At 38.7% G+C, this 19,919-nt stretch overlaps 1 protein-coding gene across 12 annotated transcripts in view; it reads left to right on the top strand.

Annotated features, from left to right (window-relative positions):
• The window catches only part of LIN28B (lin-28 homolog B), a 183,911-nt gene extending 169,218 nt beyond the window's left edge, over positions 1–14,693 (top strand). For all 12 annotated transcript variants that reach the window (XM_039528472.1, XM_039528471.1, XM_039528470.1 and 9 more), the window contains one exon: positions 12,825–14,693. In XM_039528472.1, coding sequence (XP_039384406.1) covers positions 12,825–13,194 — 370 coding nt within the window. In that variant the 3' untranslated portion in view covers positions 13,195–14,693. The remainder of the gene's footprint in view (positions 1–12,824) is intronic.
• The last annotated feature ends 5,226 nt before the right edge of the window (positions 14,694–19,919 follow it).

Here is a 19,919-nt window from a genome sequence, read left to right as displayed (position 1 = left end):
CAAAATAGGGATATGTGTGCCATCTATTGCCCCAGTGCAGTTTGGGAACCTCACTGCTGCAAATCCATCCACTGTGTCCTGCACATTACTGAGCTTGGCATGGCCCCTTCACACCTGCATGACAACAGCGCTCCACCTTCACCACCCCCCCTGCAGATTTCCCAACTCCAAAATGATTTCCCACTGACCGGTAACAATACAGTGTCACAAGCTTCCACAGAGCGATCACAACTTGCTTCTCCACTGTCAGTGTAGTTCTCACTTTGGTGTCCATGTGCTGGAGGGCTGGGGTGAGCTCAGCACACAGATCCAAAAATGTGGCCATTCACATCCAAAAATTTTGCAGCTACTGCTCATCAGTCCCAAATCTTCATTATGCTGTGATCCCACCAGTCAGTGCCAACCTTGAATATTTTTTTTTGCTATGTCCCATAGCTGACTGTCCTCCACAAAATTGTCATGTTCCCCCATTGTTGCAGCTCTTCCTGCGGCTATGCAAATACTGGAGGATCGTGCATTCTGTGTTTGCAATGTTCATGACAATAGTGCGGAGCTGTACACACTCCATGCTTCTGTCAGAGATGGCAGGCTCGAGAAGTGCTGCTTGGTTTTGTGGGATTTTTAAAAATTGTGCCAAAAGTATGGGATATGGATGGCATTGAGAAAGTTGCATGATGGGAACTTGATCCCCTTGCTCTCAATCACCCCTGTGTGACTTGTTTCTGCCCCAGCATGCATTGCCAAAACGTCCCAAAAGACAGCGTGCCAAATGATGCACATTGCACACTGATCCTTACCCATGGTGCACTGCACTGTGCCTCGACATAAGCACTCCTGGTGAGTACATGCAGCCCTGACACAAGGAGCCAAGTATGCATGAGCATAAGCAGTATACTAACTGTGGCAGCTTTATGCTGACCTAACTTTCATCAACCAAAGTTTGTAATGTAGACATGGCCTAAGACTTAAACAGCCTAACATCCTGCCTACAGATCTGCTAAGATTTTCAGAAAAACCTAGTCCAGCATGTACCACGCATGTTATGTTAGAACTGTTACTTAACACATCAATTAGCGTGACTACAGAAATGCATTTATAGCACTGAGCCTGATTCAAACTCATTGAGGTTTTTCACCAATCTAGTGCCTATGACTTGGAGTGGAGTTACTTCTGACTGACAGTGGTGTAAGCGAGAACAAAAACAGACCCTCTGTCTTTTCCACCCGTTAGAAATGTGGTTTAGTTTTTGTTCCCCAGTCCTAGGATTGTACATCTGAAATACATGCTGGTAGGACACACTCAAAATCCCTCAAAACAGCGAGAGCAGCCACAAAACCACAAAAGACTCCCACCACAATGGTCTGTGGATTTTTAAAGTGCTTAGGGCTTGTCTACACTTGAACTTTAATTTGGATTAAGGTAGGGTGTGTTTTTAAAGCACTAGGCAATTCCTGGATAACTCCACATGTAGACAAGCCATTAGTCTTCGTTTTCAAATACATACATGCCTAAAGTCAAGCATCTCATTAAAACTTGCCTGATTTTTAGATGTGCTGCATACCTGCAACTCCCACCTACTTAAAAGACAGCTATGGCTGTTCGGGCACCTCTGAAAAATCAGTGTGTGTAGGTGCCTAAATATGGATTGAGATGTCTAACTTTAGGCACCTCTTTTTGAAAAATTCCATCTTAGGGCTTGTCTTCACTACTGGGGTAAGTCGACCTAAGTGATGCAACGTAGCTTAGGTCGACTTACCCCAGTGTTTTCACTGCGCTGCATCGACGGGAGACGCTCTCCAGTTGACTTCTTTTACTCTTCTTGGGGAGCTGGAGTAGCAGGGTTGATCAGAGAACGCTCTGTTGTTGATTTGCGTGTCTTCATTAGACCTGCTAAATCGACCCCTGCTGCATCAATTGCAGCAGTATCGATCTCTCCAGTAGTGAAGACCAGCCGTTAGTCCCTACAATTCATGAACAGAGGATGGAAGCTCTTACATTTTGATTTTTCTGGCATTTGGTGGTAGAAACCTGGGAACAGATTTCTGAGATGCACAGCATACAATGTATGCTGGGAGGGGAGGCCAAAGTGGCTTTACATTACCCTACAATTGGGAGGGGAGGCCAAAGTGACTTTACATTACCTTTGCTCCCTTAGAGCAATGGTTCTTAGCCAGGGGTACGTGTACCCCTGAGGGTACACAGAGGTCTTCCAGGGGGTACATTAACTCATCTAGATATTTGCCTAGTTTTACAACAGACTGCATAAAAAGCACTAGCGAAGTCAGTACAAGCTAAAAATTCATACAATGACTTGTTTATGCTGCTCTATATACTATACACTGAAATGGAAGTACAATATTTATATTCCACCTGATTTATTTTATAATTAAAAATGGGAGAGTAAGTAAGTAGTCAGTAATAGTGTGCTGTAGCACTTTTGTATTTTATGTCTCATTTTGTAAGCAGGTAGTTTTTAAGTGATGTGAAACTTGGGTACGCAAGACAAATCAGACTCCTGAAAGGAGTACAGTGGTCTGGAAAGGTTGAGAGGCACTGACTTAGAGTAGTGTTGAGGCTGCTCTCATTCATGACAGCCTCCACAGGGCTGCCCCACGGTCCAGCATCCCCTGTGGTGATGAGTGCTATGGGCATGTCAGGGGCTGCAGGTGCGGACTCTGTGACTTATGTCAGGTCCACGTGGTCCTTTGTGGCTCTTTAATGTCCCTCTTTGCCATCGGAAGGGCATGTCAAGGGTTGGGGCAAGAGCCAGTTTTGCTTCCCTACCCAGTTATGTTATATAAATAGTTGGGTGGGTGGGAGGGTGCAGTTAATTACTTTAAATGGAAGTTGATAACTTCTTAACCATAGGGTCCTAAGAGCTCTTTGTGGAAATGAGCTACTTTCTCCTCAGGTCCAGTTAAGATTTAGTTGCAGGAGGATGTAAGATTCAAACACAGGAGGAATTGTTCATAAGGCACTTGGAAATCCTGCCACACTTTCTAATGAAAAAAGTCATTTATTTTTCTATAGCAGAACAATGTCCCAGTTTAGAACCTATAATGTTGACTGCTAGGGAAGGATTAGGTTTAGATTAATGTGTGTGACATAGGCATTATTGTGTGTTCCCTGTGCTATGTCAGTAGCTGTGTCTGCCTTCCGGGAATGTGCTACACACAAAATATTTTAAAATTCCTCTTTTTAAAAACAGTAAATAGGTCAATGTGTACTTTCTACCCAGTGAAATTAATTCATTGTTAGGTAATAGGTAATAGATATTTTTGTATGATTAATTTTCATATTTTGGTGCACATTGTTAGATAAGAGAAATTTTTTTTAACAATATATATATTATGGTACACTGGCTCATTCTGATAGAGTATTTTCTGTACAAAACGGGTTAGTAAAATGTTTCTATGCTGAGGTCTTGCACGCTAAATTTAAGAAAGGATTTTGGTTACCAATTTCTAAACATCTGAAAAACTATTGTTAATTCTCCAATTCCATTGACAGCTTTATGTTAGATATTTTCAATGGAGCCACTTTAATTTAAGGTCATAATTGCTTGCCAGTGTCAAATATCAAAGCTCACAGGGAACATCATTCTGTTTTTTGTATATATTTTTTTAAAAATGTAAGTGGGTTGGCTCCTAACTTAAGGATTTATCTGAGTTCATAGTTCAACGTTTCACACCTGAAACGTATAATTTATGTGACTCTTTTCAACATGGTGTATTTAAATGGTTAGTGAATATGAAATGGCTCTATCATCTAGTAAGAACTGAGTCCATTTTTAAAGTATGTGTTTTCATTCTGTGCTGTGTTAATGCTGTGGACTGATACATATTTTACCTTTTAAAATCTGACATGTAAATATTGTATTCTTTTATTGAGCTTGCACATTGTAAAATTGTTTCTCAGAAGTTCTTAACTCCTGCTAGAGAGAAAACAACTGTGTTCATGCACTGTTTAATTGTTACAAATCAAAGTACAGCCAAAGCATTTTTCCTTCAAGAGGCATGTTCCATACCTATTTTTTATGTGGTTGTGTGAAAATAATTTCCCTCCCTCTCTGCAAACTAGACTGAGTGAACAGTGTAGATAAGATTCCATGGAAAGGAAAGGAATTGTCAGAGAAGTTTTTTTTCAAAAGCTAATGTCTGTGTGGTCCTCTCCATTTTTAGAAGAAGAATAAAATGGCTGAATTCTATATGGGTCTATGTGGTTAAACCACCATCTTAATGTTATTGTTCTGGTTGCTTCTTATCAGAAAAAAAATCTTTTAGTAAACCATAGTAGCTCATTTTAAACCAATTATTTTCCCCCAAAACTTAAGCTCATAGTATCACTAAATGCCTGATTTATCAGACAAATGCTCTGCCTGGTTTGTTAGCTCCTTTGTTGGAAAAAAAATCATCAACAAAAGAATATAACCTATTGATATTACTTCTAAAATACACTAGGGAGAACAGATTGAGTTAGAACTAACCACATGAAACTATTCAGTCGGATGAGTTTACAATTAGGCATTTCATTTTTTGTAATGAGCACATACATCAACAATAATCCATGCTATGTTACTGGAAACCATGCAGAAAGTGTCTTTGTGACAGCATATGGGGGTTATCTAAATGTGGGGAAAAGGCAGTCTTAGGAGAAGAGAGAGGCTTTTAAACAGCCTCTACAGAAATTTAACCTCTTAGATCTTACTTATTATCCTTGTGGTATAAGATTTTTTATTTTGGAGGGGGAGGGGATATAAAGGTGAGCAGATCAGCTTTTCATTCATCTCAAAAACCTAGTGAAGCTGTGAATTTTCAAACAGAATTTTACCTTAAAAGCTCCACTGCTGCAATTAACTTCCCCAGCATGGACCCCTGTAGGCCCCCATTACAGCTAACAGGGTCCCTCCTGCATGGGTACAAGGGGCCAAATTAGTAGATACAGTTGCGGGGTCAGGCCCCTCTGTTTGTAAACATCTGAATTTGATTCTAAGGTACCATAGTCTAAAATTCCAGCTGGGTTAATTTACATAGCTTTCTGTTATGTTTTATTAAAATGATAGGAGCATAATTTAAAAATATAAATAAACATTTTAATGGATAAGAAAATACGATTTTTTTGGTGATGTTCTATCTGCTTTAATCGAAGGGTAATAAAGCAAAGTGACGTATTAAATAAAATCAGTGTGTGAGACAGGCAGAGTAGTTTCTGGAAAATTCTTAAAACTCAGCTGGTCTTTTTCTTTGGTTAGAGCAGAGTATGTTTGTGGGCATGTCTCATGTTTGTTACAGGTCTCACATTGGTTTTTTCCTTCAAGAAAGCCTGATCGTGATGCCCTCCTAATTCAGACACCAATGTAATGGGATTGCAAAGAATGCACACCGGTGTAAAGTGTGTCCTGCTGAGTTGTGAAGCAGCACTGTGACATGCTGCACAACCGCATTAATACAATTCCTATTAAATGAGCAGTATTTGTGCCATTATTTTTTAAACACAAGTGAGCAAGACCATTGCTTTGTTTCTTCCGGGATTTCCTGAATTTTAAAATGATTAAGAAAATACCCTCCCTTTAAAAAACCAAATAAACCTCCATTTATAAGAATCAGGATGAAGAGATTAAATGGAATGGGTAGCAGGCTGCATAGAATCTAGAGCTAACCTGAATTCCTGCCTGCCCTTCCCCCTTCTTTTGCTCTAATTTAAGGTTCCACATGCATGACTCTATGTAGTTTTCTTGACTGTTCACATAGAACTTGTTTCTTTTGTTTCTGTAGCAGCTGACAAAAAATACCTCCCCCCCCCGCCCCCAGTGACAGTTGCTGTCTGTTTTCAAGTTGTGGTGATTTTGACCTCATAGTCAGCGTCTCTGTCTCTTACTGTTCACAGTATCTGTAAAGACATCAGATATGTTCCTGCCTACCATTTATAGTCTTAAGTAATATGAGGAAGAAGCCCTGTTTAAAACAAAAGTAGGTTAAAGTGACTTTCTAGCACTCAGTCAGGTTGATGTTTTTATTGTTGATTTATTTACAAAAAATTAACAAATAAAGGTCCTTTGGTATTATAGCCTACAGCGGCAGTGTTTAGCCTTTGCATAACGCGAACATCTTCAAGGCTTGTGTTTAGCTGCAGGAAATTAAATATGATGCTCTCAGCTTTAGAATGCTTATTGGGAAGGGTTAATATCCAGTCTTGGGTTATTAGAACCTTGAAATCATCCATAAAAATTATTCTTGATTTCTATGAAAAATGAACTCATAGGTTAGATGACTTTGGACGGGCTGAAGCATCTTTTAATGCAGTACAGGTCTGTCTCATCTTACGCTGGGGTTACGTTCCACAGTCAGCGCGTAAAGCAAAAATTGCATATAGTCAAAATTACATTGAGTTTAATGGCGGGCGGAATTGCCCGCACTACAGAAACAGTATTTAAATTGTTATTTTTCTCTTTTTTGTTTGTTTTTTTCTTGTTTTTGCTGACCGTGTAAAGCTGGAATCGCACATGTTAAATGCACCTAAGATGCGACAGACCTGTAGAAGCATTTCTGACTTCAGCTGCTGCATTGCCCTGACTGAAGTGAATGATAAAACATAGTGTCAGGGGCAGGCAATTTTCTTATAGTTACTCTCATCATATATGTTCTGTCTGTAATTGTTTACATCTGAACCGGGCTCAGCAAGGGAAGGTGTGGGTGTTCCCTTCCCTGCCCCTCCCCCACCCCGTCTTGTTCTTCAGATTAATATCACTGAAGCCCTTGAATACTGAAACAATTATGTTCAATGTTAATCTTTTTCCTATATCATGGATAGTTTAACTCCCCTAGCATCAGAATAGAATAATTAGAGAAAACTTCCCTGTGTTTTGCTTTCAAAACTCTCATTTCCTCAAGTATGTTGTGGAGCTAATGACTAAAGAAAACTTTATTTATAAACTTAGGTCTCTTAAACATGCCTTTTAGTCTTTGTGTCATGTGTTGTAAAACCTCTAATTTGCACTTGCTGTAAAATTACATGCCATCTTTCAAAGCATTTAAACCACCAGCCCCAGCACTGTATTAGAAACCATTCACTGTTCACAGTGCACCAAAATGCAGATTTATTACCGGTTAGTATTTAAAAGGGGGGGTGGGGGAATAATTGGCCAGGGAACATTTAAATGAGTTAAACACCGCTGCCCGCAGCCCTTCCCTCCCCCCCACTCTTTAATTAGTTGTAAAAAAATCATGTAGTCACCAGTAAGTAATTTAAAGTTTTTTCTGACAACAGATAACACCAAGGGGTACACAATTATTCTCTACTCCTCATATATATTGGATTATTGTCCAAATCATATTATAGGTCAGCGTGAAGATGCACACAATTGTGCTGGCCTTCCTGGTTGCTTAGGTCAGCCGAACTGTAATTATGGCAAACTGTTTGCAAGACAGTGCTGGTGTCACTATAAAACTGTTTGTAAGTATGAACATGAAAACATGGGTTTAAGTTAAGGAAAGCTAAATGCTAGAAGTGTTTTACTTTGCATTTAAGCTTCTGAAGGCATAGGTGATTTTAAAATGAATTCCAGTCATCAGTTTGGTTACAGTTAATATTGCACCTATTACATTCAGGTCATTTTTATTCCTATTCATTTAAGGGTTTTCTTCTACTTTGTAAAATTCTCAGTTTAACTATGAATTGATGGTGAACTGGTGTTTGGAAGGAGAAATGTTTCTTAAATTCCTAGGGTGGTGGGTTTTTTATATTTCCTTCCTCAGCTGTAGATTTGAATAGACTTGTTTTCTTGGTGTTGATTTTAAAGTACGTTGAGGATGTTATTAAATGGTGCTAGACAGATTTCCCAAGGCTTTCATTTCATGAATTTTTTCATTCCTTGTGTCTCAGAAGCAGTCTTAATCTACCTCCTTTACTCAGCTAACTGTGCCAAGGCAGTGTTCACATTTAGGATAATTGTCATCTCTTTATCTATACTTCATGTTGCGTTAGGTTTTGAGCATGCAGTCACCTAATAAATTATCAGAGCCTATTAAGACTATGAAGGGCTGTTCCTTTTATAGCAGATCTTTTCCAAAAAACAGAATCAGGAGTTGCTCATGCTTGTTTTAGCACTGCTTTAGACTTTATGTTGACCTAGACATCACGTGATGTATAGTAGTTTGTTTTATTGTAACTTTATTTTAAGATGCTGAGTTAATCACCATGTTTCAGTGGTATTTTTATTTTGGATAATCACCTATTCCAGTGTTATTGGTTTGGATTATATATGCATGTTCAAATGTGAACTTGCTTAATTTTCCTTTGCATAAGCTTGCCTGTCTATTGTTCTGTATATTTATGTATACAGTGTGTACACGAGAATATACAAATCTATACATAGATCAGCCTATGCCTGTGTATCATAATGTATTAGGTTTCATTTCATTGTGGTGTAAGGTAAGAATATATAGCTGACACATTAGCAATTACAAGCAGTTTGTATTTTGAATTCTCAGCTAGAACAAAAGGGTTAATACCACATTTCAGTGTGCATGAATGATACCATGTGGTATCATTTGTGTGCTCCGAGGTGGCTGACCATTTCCATTTTGGTGTCAATCCCATGAGAACGAAAGCATTTCAGAATGGGGTGTGATCTGTCCTGCTGGTAAGAGTGATTGACAAGGAACGAATAAATAGTCAGAAGAACTGAATAAATACCACTCTCCTGTTTAAGTCCAGGCGCACACGAACAGGCACATACACAATATAATGCAACACTTCAACCAGCAGGCTGACTTGCTTGGTGACAGAAACATGGCTGAAAAGCCAAATTACAGTTTAATTATAATGGCTTTTTATTAAAACAAGGGCAACAAAAAAACGCTACCAGAAATTTAAGAACATTGGTGGTGGTGGTGGGGTGGTTTTAAACTATTTTGAAAGCAGGATGTAAATATAGATGCAAAGGCTGATTGAGGCCCCTGGAGTGGAAGTGGGGGCCCTGACAGCAGGTTCTTGGTCAATTGGTGAGGTGAAATGGTTCACTGAATTGGATAACCCAGTGCATACCATAGTGACTGATTAAATTGATTTGTCCGTGGCTGCAGCCTACTCTATTACTGAGGCCCTTTAACCTATTTTCGAACTCTTTTGAGAGAGAGAGAGAGAGAGAGAGAGAGAGAGGAAGCTTCTGGATGAATGTGAACCTAAAGGAAGGAAGTGAAAATAAGTTAAATTTACAGCTATAAAATTCTCTCCAGAATTAAGGTTAGATATATAATTACCAAAGTGGATTACAGTCCTTACTAACACATAGATAAGAAGTCACAGAATAAATATCCTATACTATATAGAAAGAAATCAAGAAAACACCATTCCTTAATATCAAATTTAAATCATAACACCCTCCTTCCCCTTGTTTTTTAGCATATTTCTTGAACTGTGGGGGAAGGGGGCTTATAGAAGGGATCATTGCCATTGTTTTTCAGTAGTCACTCTTATTGTTTTATCTACTGGTTTTAGAGAAAGCTTATCTGACAAGCATAGCTATATACCAGTAAGAGATGTTAATTTGGTAATTTGTTTTGAAATAGCTTCAGTGACTGAGGGAAAGGAAACCAATGTACAATGTTTAATACATGAAAACATTTTTACTAAACTTAGGAAATATCTATCATTTTGGTCTTAGAGAATAGGATGCATGTGAAGTATCTAACATTTTATTTAATCTTGCTGAAATATCGGGGAAATAAATGCTAGATGACTGTGGTTTGTAAAACCTTGCCTATTTTCTCTTTTTCCTTTCAACGGCAGAGGGTAATTAAGATTGCTGGGTCAGTTTGCAATACATGCAAACAGACTCAGTTTGAGAAAGAGTTCTTCAATCCTACTGGACGATTACACAAAAAACAGATGTATACTGAATATTTTAAAATGTTAGCAGTTCATCTGAAGCCACCTATAGACTCATTTTAGGGTGGTTTTTTTGTTATACTTCTAAAAATTGGGCACAATTGATGTCATTACAACAGTCTATGCAAGTATTTAAAAAAATACTTGGAATTCTGTGTATCATTTGACTTATTCAAGTTATAAATTGCCCTTGCAAAATTCAGCTTGGCCAAGGCAAGGAATTTTTTTGATCATTATAATGGGTGGGCAAGAATTGTTAGAGGGAGAGGGTTCCCCTTCCTTGCTTGGAAATATTCATGGCAATTTTTCAAGGCTGGTATAAACTGTATACTGGTTTTAGCAATTTTTTTCCCAAAAGTGATATCTATTTCATAAGCTAAGGCAAACATGCACACCCATGCTTAAGTTTGGGCATGCAAGTAGACAAACAACAACAGTCACAGAGTTAAATATGTGCATAAGTGTTTGCAGGGTTCTGGCTAAAACTGCAATTTTCCAGTGATCTGCAGTTTTAAAATATCTAACCGTGAGTTAGATCCAAAGCCCACTGAAGTCCATAGAAAAGTTCGTAGTGACCCCAGTGGGCTTTGGAGCAGGTCTGTGTAAGCACTATTTCCCTTGTTTAACGGGTTTGTAAGTTAAGCATGGAAATCACATCATATGATTTGGTGTCACTTTCCTCAGTAAAATGGTAAACAATGAATTAAATGTATGCATGTGTAAGATGTATAATGCTAATTATGGAAACACAGCAAATATCTTTATAAAGGTCAAGGTGAATGTAACATGATGGTCCTATTACAGCAAAGAAATTGACTTCACAGACCTGCGTTCTGGGCATGACTTAACAGTTTGTGCAAGTATTTTCTTTTTAGCAAATAGTACAAGAATGTATACTGTGCACGTTTTAAGAAATCATAAATGTAGCCTGTCATATAAATAAGGATCATTCAGTGAGGTATTGCTTGAGGACTGCAGGATTGAGCCCTTAGTTAACAAGATTACCAGTATAGTATTTACATTCTGGCTGTGTGTTTAATCATTGGCATGGCTATTTTAAAGGCTAAAGCCATGTAATAGTTGGACATTCTATTTGGTTTTGGAAGACTTAAATTTAATTGGGTTGTGTTCTGGGTTTCCAAGGAAGAAAACAGTAAACCCATTTTATGACTCTCACTGTTATATTTTCAGAACCATGCTGCAACCTCTTAGCAATAGGTATTGCCAAAAGCTTCCTCCTGGCCTCCATCCCCCTCTTACTATGTCCCAATGATTCAGGCATGGAGAGGACCTTCCACTCAGGCAGTTGGGTCCATGACACCATTCCCCTTGCATCACTGTTGGGATCTGGTGGGTGAGCAGGGGGTGGGGGCACATCATTGCCCCTACCTACTAATCCCTGCACATATTACTGAGAAAGGTAACAGAACACAGGATTGTATAACTTTTCCTACGGAACCTCCTCCGTGGTGAGAGAACATCCCTTTAAGGGAGGTCCAGGGGCAGCCTGGGCCAGGAGAGTTCACAGAAGTCATGCGACAGCAGGCATGGGGGAGAACCCCCGAGCTCCAGAACTGCCTCCAGCCCAGCCTCCTACAAATCTCCTGGATCATGGGAGGTTCAACTCCACTTCTCTACCCCACAGAGGAAAGAATCAGGGAGGAACTCCTCTTCAAAGGGACCTTTGCAGAGATTTCCTTCCCGTTACCTGGTGGGGGAAATGATCTAGCCATTATCATCATAACATCCCCTTTGCTCTGTTGGATTTGACTAATTTGGATGCCATACAGTTTTTATGGTAGTGTATTCCTTTGGAAGGGTTGGGTAAACGGTGGGACTGTTTATCAAAAAACCATGAACTTCTTTCTTGTCAAATTCCACCATACTATTCAACTTTTAACAGAGGACTCTTCTCCATCTAGTAGCTAATATGGCACAAACAGGACTAATTAGTGAAGATGAACTTGTAGGCCATCGTAGCCTAATTTTTTTTGCACCACCTTCAGCCATTACCCAAGTTAAACACAATAGCACTCAAACTGTTTATTGCTACAAATATTGAAGTAAAGATATTTAATCTACATTACCTGAGCTACAGACTTTATTGTAGGCACATGTTTGAATATTTGGTGCCCTCTAGTGGACCATTTAATGTTATCAACCCAAGCACATTTTCCGAGATTATTTATTAAAGGCAAATACAACTGGTACATTTTGGCAGAGTCCAAACACTCATTTTATAGTTTAATAAACTATAAAGCTTATTTTTGATTCTGGACTTTAAATTTTGTTGCCCGTGAGCAGTACATAAAATCATTATTCCCTTCATATATTTTTCTAATGTATTTGCACACAGTGTCGGTGACTGTTGGGTCTCATACAAAAGAGCTCTTAGAACTTCACCTTTTGTGTACCCAGGCCATATTTTTAAAGCTATTAAATAGATCTTTAGGCACCTAAATACCTTTGAAAATCTGGCCTTAGGACTCAGTCAGTAGATAGACTCCCACTGACTTCAATGGGCTTTGAATCAGGCTCTAATTAAGGGCCAGATTCTGTGTGAGTGATATCAAAGTGCTTGTGGAGGAAGATACTCATCAGTATGAATGAAAGTGGTAGAATCTGACCTAAATGAGGATGAGATTTTCATAGTATGTAAGTGACTGAGGGGCACAAGTCCATTCACTTTCACTTTGTGCTGCTAAGTCACTCAGAAACTTCTGAAAAATATCTCACCTTAAATCCTTACAACCAGAAAATAAATACTATAAAATATTGAGTGGAAACTCCCACTGCTTTACAAATGTGCTGTATGTCTTCACATGAAATTAAAAATTGTTTACACATAAGATTTGGTTCTTCCTCTTTCTTTCTTAATGTTTTGAAGAATATTTTTATTGATGTATTTTATAACAAACTCTCCTTTTCATTTGCAGATGCTACAACTGTGGTGGCCTTGATCATCATGCTAAGGAATGTAGTTTACCTCCACAGCCAAAGAAGTGCCATTACTGTCAGAGCATCATGCACATGGTGGCTAACTGCCCTCATAAAACTGTTTCACAACAGCCCACTAGTTCTCAGGGAAGATATGAAGCAGAACCACAGCCTTCCACTTCTTCTTTCCTGAGAGAAGGGGGAGGGGCTTATGTCCATTCATCTCCATCATATTCTCAGGAGGGAAGGTCAGAGATCTTAGAACGTTCAGGCAGGTCACCACAAGAAGCTTCCGCCAGTAAGTTATCTGCATCTCCTGAAGAACAAAGCAGAAGGGGGCCTTCTGTTCAAAAAAGGAAAAAAACTTAGAGCTTTGTTGTAACCTTTAATTTTCTTTATCCTCTTGGAATGTCTACCTCATGCAAGAACAGGGGAAGTAATTTCACTATCAGTAGCTGACCTGAAATTTTAACTACTGTTGAGGAACTGTGAATTTATTTTTTTTAATAGACAAATCACTCCAAGCAAATTACATTTGAGCAGGGTGTCTTGTGTTTTACTGCCTGTGTGTGTGGATGTGCACGAGTGCATGTGTCTCTATCATGTCTTTGTCTGTATGTATACATATCTATCATCGCTATCTCTATCTGTGTATATGTATACATACACACACCAGCAGAACATTCTCCATTTCCCAGGATACATCATCCATTGTGAAGCAATAGTCATGGTTCAGAATGTTTTTGGATACTCATTCCTGGCAGCAATCTTGAAACATGCTTTAAAAACCAGTTAAGATCATGACTGTTACTTTTGTGTGAACCAAAGGATACTTCACCTCTCAAAGCTGCCAATGATACGGTACTAAGAATACTAAGACATTCCCCTAACCCTCTATTCTGGGTAGATATTTTGTTCTTGATGCCCAAAGTATAGCAATGTTGTTTTTTTTTCTCCACACCTGTCAAGGGCATGCCTTGATTAAGTACGACTCTGTTGCCACAATCTTTCTTCAGGAGTTAAGACTCCAGAAAAGACAATGAATGTGTAGTTTCTGTGCTGAGATCTCAAATGTTGTGTTAAATGAATATGGCTTAATTTTAAGTTAGGTGACCGTTGTGTGGGGGAAAATGTGTCAGTTGTTCTGAACTGATTGGTTTGAGTGGTATCAAGCTACCACCCTGTTTGCCCCCTTTGAGTTTTGTGAAAATCTTGGGGGCGGGGGGGGGCGGCAGAAGCTGCTTCCCTTGGTCCCAACTTGTCCCCCTGAGTCGGTGTATCGATCAACGGGATTTCCCCCTTGTTTACTACTGAAAGTCATGAAGAGAACTCCCTAGGGTTTTTTAAGAAAAAGGAACAAGAAACACAAAGTTAATGACATATTGGGGTACAGCCTTGGTGGAGAATAAATCTGTATGGGCACTTACAGTTGATCAACATCCCCTGCTATTCATATAGTAAAAGTACAGTATTGAGTGACGAACATACACAGCTGACGCAGAGAGGCCTTAGAGCAGGGACATGCAAACATTGCGACACTTGCCAGAAGCCCTAGGACTCCATCCGCTTTCCATGAAATGGAGAAGACTGCAGACCAGCCTCGGCTCAGTGCATGCTAGGACTGCTCCTCTACACTGAAGATGAACATGTCTGCAAGCCCCATTCTAAAACTCACTGGGCTGCACTTTAACCAACCCCTGGCTGCACTTTGGCCATCCATAACCTGGTCCATTTGCAATTGGCAGATTAACAAATTATACCTAAGAAAATGTCCTTCTAACCATCCCATTGCAGATGTAATTTCTTTGGAGAAATCTGTATAATGCTTAACATTGGCAATAAACATAGGCTGTTACAAAAATTGAGACAGGAAGGTAGGTTTAAGCTCAGATAATCAAAAAAGAAATATATCATGTATGAAAAGGCTATAGTGGGCCAAATTCATATCTGTTGTAATGCCATTGGCTGCAGTGGCCTTACACCAGCAGTGCATCAGGCCCCAAATTGTCTTGCCACATGAAACTTTTACTGTAGCTGCTGCTGCTGCAGTAAATAGATACAGATGAGCTGCCTCTGCGAAGGGCGGGAGACCCGCAGATGAACTTTGCTTGAATTCCATGACAGTGTTTGTGTGAATCTCAATGGTTTGTACTGATGTTCTCAGTATGCTGTAATGCAAAGCTTACCTTTGACGATATTGAATGTGATGTATCTATAGAGAAGTACTTCCTTGCCTTACGTGAGGATTGTAAACTTATTTAAATTATGTAGACAAATCAAAGTGGCATTGCTTAACCGTCTAGCAGGTGTAATAACCAGGTTAAAGAGCAAAGATGCAAAACTTAGGTCACTTTGAAAATTTAAACCAAAGTTCCTTATAGAAATAGGCCATTGTGGATTTGAAAATTGGTCATTCCCTGTTTACATATAACAAGTTCAGAGCTGAGATCATTAGGAAATAAGTAATCCTGACATACAGACCTTCCTGGTGCAGTTTGACATAGTTTTGTGCACCAAAACCAGACTGAACTGCTAAGAGCACATACCAAACCTATCTTATTATTGAAAGCTTAGGTTTTATTTTTGTATATTAGAATGTTATCACTATTACATAGCATACTCAGGACAAAGAACTTTGCTCAGGGAATATACCATGTAATGTTATTTTTTCTTTACAGAATAGTCTACAGGCCTGCTTACTCAGAACAAAACCAAATAGACTTAGACCTTTATATCTCTATATAAGTATTGTATACTGATAATAATAACTACCTCTGAGTTGACATACACCTACGTTTCTTATAATCAGATATCAACTTTTTGTATTATGATTTCCTGTGAAAATAAGTGATAAAGCAGTATTCTTGTACTGGTTGCTTATGTGAATATTTGTGACTTTACATTCACAGGGTCTGATTTTCAGATATGCTGAGCAGCTGCAGCTCTCATTGATTTCCAATAGCAGTTATTCATGCTCAGATCTTCTGAAAAAAAAAGTATCAAGCCCACTTCGTTTACATAGGTAACAATAAAATTATTATTCTGTTTACAGCAAAAGGCTACCTCATACTTACTGCATAAACACACCTTTGTGCTGCTCGGGCCTTAAAGGTGGCTGTTGATCCTATGGTACATACCTCTTTACCTGTACTATATATGTAAATTGGTAATTCACCACTGCATACTTTAGAGCAAATACTTGTTTAAAATGAAGCATCCATTTGAAATTGTGAAAAGTCTCCAAACATTTCTTTAAAGTTTATATTTTTTTTCATCAAAAGGATTGTGGGCACTGTTCACAAACAACAAAACACAGACACTAACCCAGGGATTGACAACCTTTGGCATGTGGCCTGCCAGGGTAAGCACCCTGGCAGGCCGGGCCGGTTTGTTTACCTGCCGCGTCCGCAGGTTCGGCTGATCGTGGCTCCCACTGGCCGCAGTTCACCGCTCCAGGCCAATGGGGGCGGCAGAAAGCGGTGGCCAGCACATCCCTCAGCCCGTGCCGCTTCCCGCCGCCCCCATTGGCCTGGGACAGCAAACCGTGGCCAGTGGGAGCCACAATCAGCCGAACCTGCAGATGTGGCAGGTAAACAAACTGGCCCGGCCTGCCAGGGTGCTTACCCTGGCAGGCCGCGTGCCAATGGTTGCCGATCCCTGCACTAAAGCTAACTGCAGAGCTGTGATAAGTAACTAATTAGCACTGGATTGCAACAGAATGTCTGATTTTCATCCCCAATTATTCAGATTAAATAAACTGCTTCAGATGAATAAGAGAAGGAGCTTTATGGGTCCTTGGGAATCCTATACATTTATGGGGCAGATCCATGTTTTGGGGTCCTCCCACTGTTCCTTCACTTTTGATAATGAAGTGAAGAGTATTCTCCATTTAAGAGCCCATTATAGGAGGAGCCTTGATTCCCATATCACTGACTAAATGTGCCAGAACACCTCACAATGGAACCAGTCCACATAGTTGTATTAAAATAGTTTCTGAAAGAGTTGTACTCCTAGTTACCCCACACTACTGGAGATGAAATTTAAAATAAGGGGAATTTCTCTCCTGCATCTCCTCCCCCATCTAAAATAAGCTACTGGATTTGATCTCCTCTCAGAAGACATTGTGGGATATATGCCTATCTCATAGAGCTGGAAGGGACCCTGAAAGGTCATTGAGTCCAACCCCATGCCTTCACTGGCAGGACCAAGTACTGATTTTGCTCCAGATCCCTAAGTGGCCCCCTCAAGGATTGAACTCACAATTTTGGGTTTTGCAGGCCAATGCTCAAACCACTGAGCTATCCCTCCCCTAGTAAAAGCTAAGCTAAGGTGCACACTTGCAGACTGAAAAGATTAACCCATCTTTTAAATTTTTTTTTTAAAGAGCCTATTTTGGGGAGGAGACTTTTTTTTTGTTTTTGTTGTTGTAGTAGCTTCCAAAGTGTTCTGCTTTTAATCAGCTTTTGGGGACTGCCAAATGTAGTATGTTTTAATCCTAAAGCCTTCCCCATTTTTGGCTCAATTTTATTGTGCACCAGTGCTATCCCAGAGTTACTGCTTAGTTATATACTTAGTTTTGTGAATAGAGCCCCATAAAAGTGTTTATAGATCTTGTAACATTCTTTGTAAGAAGAATTATAAAAGGGCATGAGAAATCTCATTAAGTCTTAAAATTAATTTAAATTAATTTATCTGTAAGAAAATGTTTATCATAAAAATATATATGTGTATTCCCCTGTGCTGGATTTAAAAGTAATTGGGAAAGATATGTACATGTGCAGATGCACTAATTTTAATTTTCTAGGTATCTTAATGAGATTTGATTATTTGTTTTAGAGACAAGCAAAGCCTTGTTAAATGCATCAGACTTTATTTTGGTTACTATCAACAGCCTCTTTAAGATATGTTGGTTGTGTTACCTCTGTCATAATTGTTGACTGGTGAGGTTGATCTATGAACACACATTTCTGTTTTATACTTAAACAGGGCTGCAATTTAATGACTCTGGTAGAATTTTTATGAGAATATTGGAAAGTCCCCAGATATTTACTACCACTGTCAGTAAACCAAGTGTCAGAGTAACTAGCTTTTAAAAGGATGATGGTCTTGACTACCTCTTGGATTACTATTTAAGCAACAACTGGTTGACAAACATCACCAGACTGGGTTTAACTAGTATGTGTTGCTCATGGTAATAACAACAATAAGCATACTAGAGACCAAAGTGAACACTGATTTCTATATGTCTTTAATACTGTGTCTTATCTAGTGGTTTTAAATTATCCTCTGTAGTATAGATTACCTCATTGTCCATTTTGACTTGTACGTTGTTTACAAGGTGAAATAAAAATCACTTGAATTGTATTTTTTTTTAAAGACAGTGAGTTGAAGTTTTGAAGGTCATTTCACCTGTTTACTGTCTTCTTACTGGACTAAAGCACTGATTGCCTTTCTACATATCATGTATTTTATATTCTCATTTCATTGCCTAATGTCTTTTTATTTCTGTCAATCATGGATATTGTGAGGTTTAAATAAATTCCTTGATTAAAAAATAAAACATATAACGTTGACATTTACAGTGGACTTTGGAGTTTCTTTGTGGATTTTCTTTGAGTCGAATGGTTGAAGGATAAAGGATGCTGCCCCTACACCAACTATTCATACTTAAGCACTGTTCATTCTCTTCAGCATATCATCATCAGAAAAGGTCATTTGAGTTATGTAAATTTTTGCTCATTCAGAACTAAGTCCCGTAAATGGATAATTGTACTTCCGTGCCATATCAGCAAGGCTGCATAAATTACCCCAAAAGCTGTGTCCCGCTGTCAAAATGAAGCTGTCAAAGATCATCACTTTTGAAACTGGTTCACAATCTGCACCATAAATTTAAGTTATTCTTCTACTTAGGGACGAAAAAATCTCTGTTTTGGTATTTAATTCCGATGCCATCTTCATTACCTATTCAATAACTTCTGAATCTCTGCTCCCGTTGGTTTCATAGGGATTTAAAATTTGAAATGCATAATTTTTTAAAATTAAATAGTATCACTTAAAAATCATCCAGCACTAACTGAAAACTTCACATTGAATTGAGTTTCCCCCTATATACATGCACGTATACTGGAGTTTGCATTTTTTAAATCTTATTATATATTAAATGCCAAATGTGTCCCCTTATATTTAGACACTTTTACAATTGGTTTAATTTTCAGTACAGCATTTAGAAAGCGGAATGGTTTTATGCATTTGGATGTTTCCACAACAGTAAGAGTTCCCACCCAACCCCTGTAGTAGCATCCATCAGGGATTACTGTTCTCAAATAGCTTTACATTGATACATTCTGTTCATTTTCAACTATCAAGAGTAATTTTGATCTAGTTTCTTGCAGGAAATTTTATCTGAGATCTAAAGGCAAACATGACAAGTCTCCTTGACCTCTTAACTGTAATACTTATCATATGTTTACAAAGATAGCATTTGTTAAAGTTTAGGAATATGTAGTGTCTCTACTGTAGCTAGTAAGAATCAATTGAAGAGGGTCGCTATCAAAATAATCACATATTTTGTTTTTAATGCTATGTTAAAATAGATTTAATATAACATCACGTAGTATGTGTTCTATAATATTGGTAACATCCACAAGAGTAGCAATAGATCTGTATTCCAATCACTATAGCAGCTCTTAATGATTATTGGAATGGAAGCCCATGAAACTAAAGCAACTTTTTCAGAATGGACGCATTCTTGGGGTTTCCTACAACTCAATGAAAATGAAGATTGATGCTATTGATTCAGGACCAATAAGAATATCAAAATGCCTAGTATTCAACCAGCTTGATTAGTCAATAGATAGCAATATGAGCTAATATTTTATTTATCACTGATCAACCTAAGGTGAGTCACAGAAGTGATGCCTGCAAAAGCAGATGAGGTGAAAGCAAAACTGCATTTCAGGAGCATTCTTCGGCAGCTAGAAAAACTGAAGGCAATTAGCAGTAGCAGAGCTTTAGCAGTGACTTGATGACTTGAGCTGATGCTAGGTGAGAGACCCACTGTCCTTGCTTGGACAAGCCCCCATATCGAGAGTCAC

Source organism: Mauremys reevesii, linkage group 3 (genome assembly GCF_016161935.1).
Source record: "Mauremys reevesii isolate NIE-2019 linkage group 3, ASM1616193v1, whole genome shotgun sequence".
NCBI lineage: Eukaryota > Metazoa > Chordata > Testudines > Geoemydidae > Mauremys > Mauremys reevesii.
Note: the sequence above shows the minus strand (reverse complement) of the source record. Positions and strands in the feature narration are given on the sequence as shown.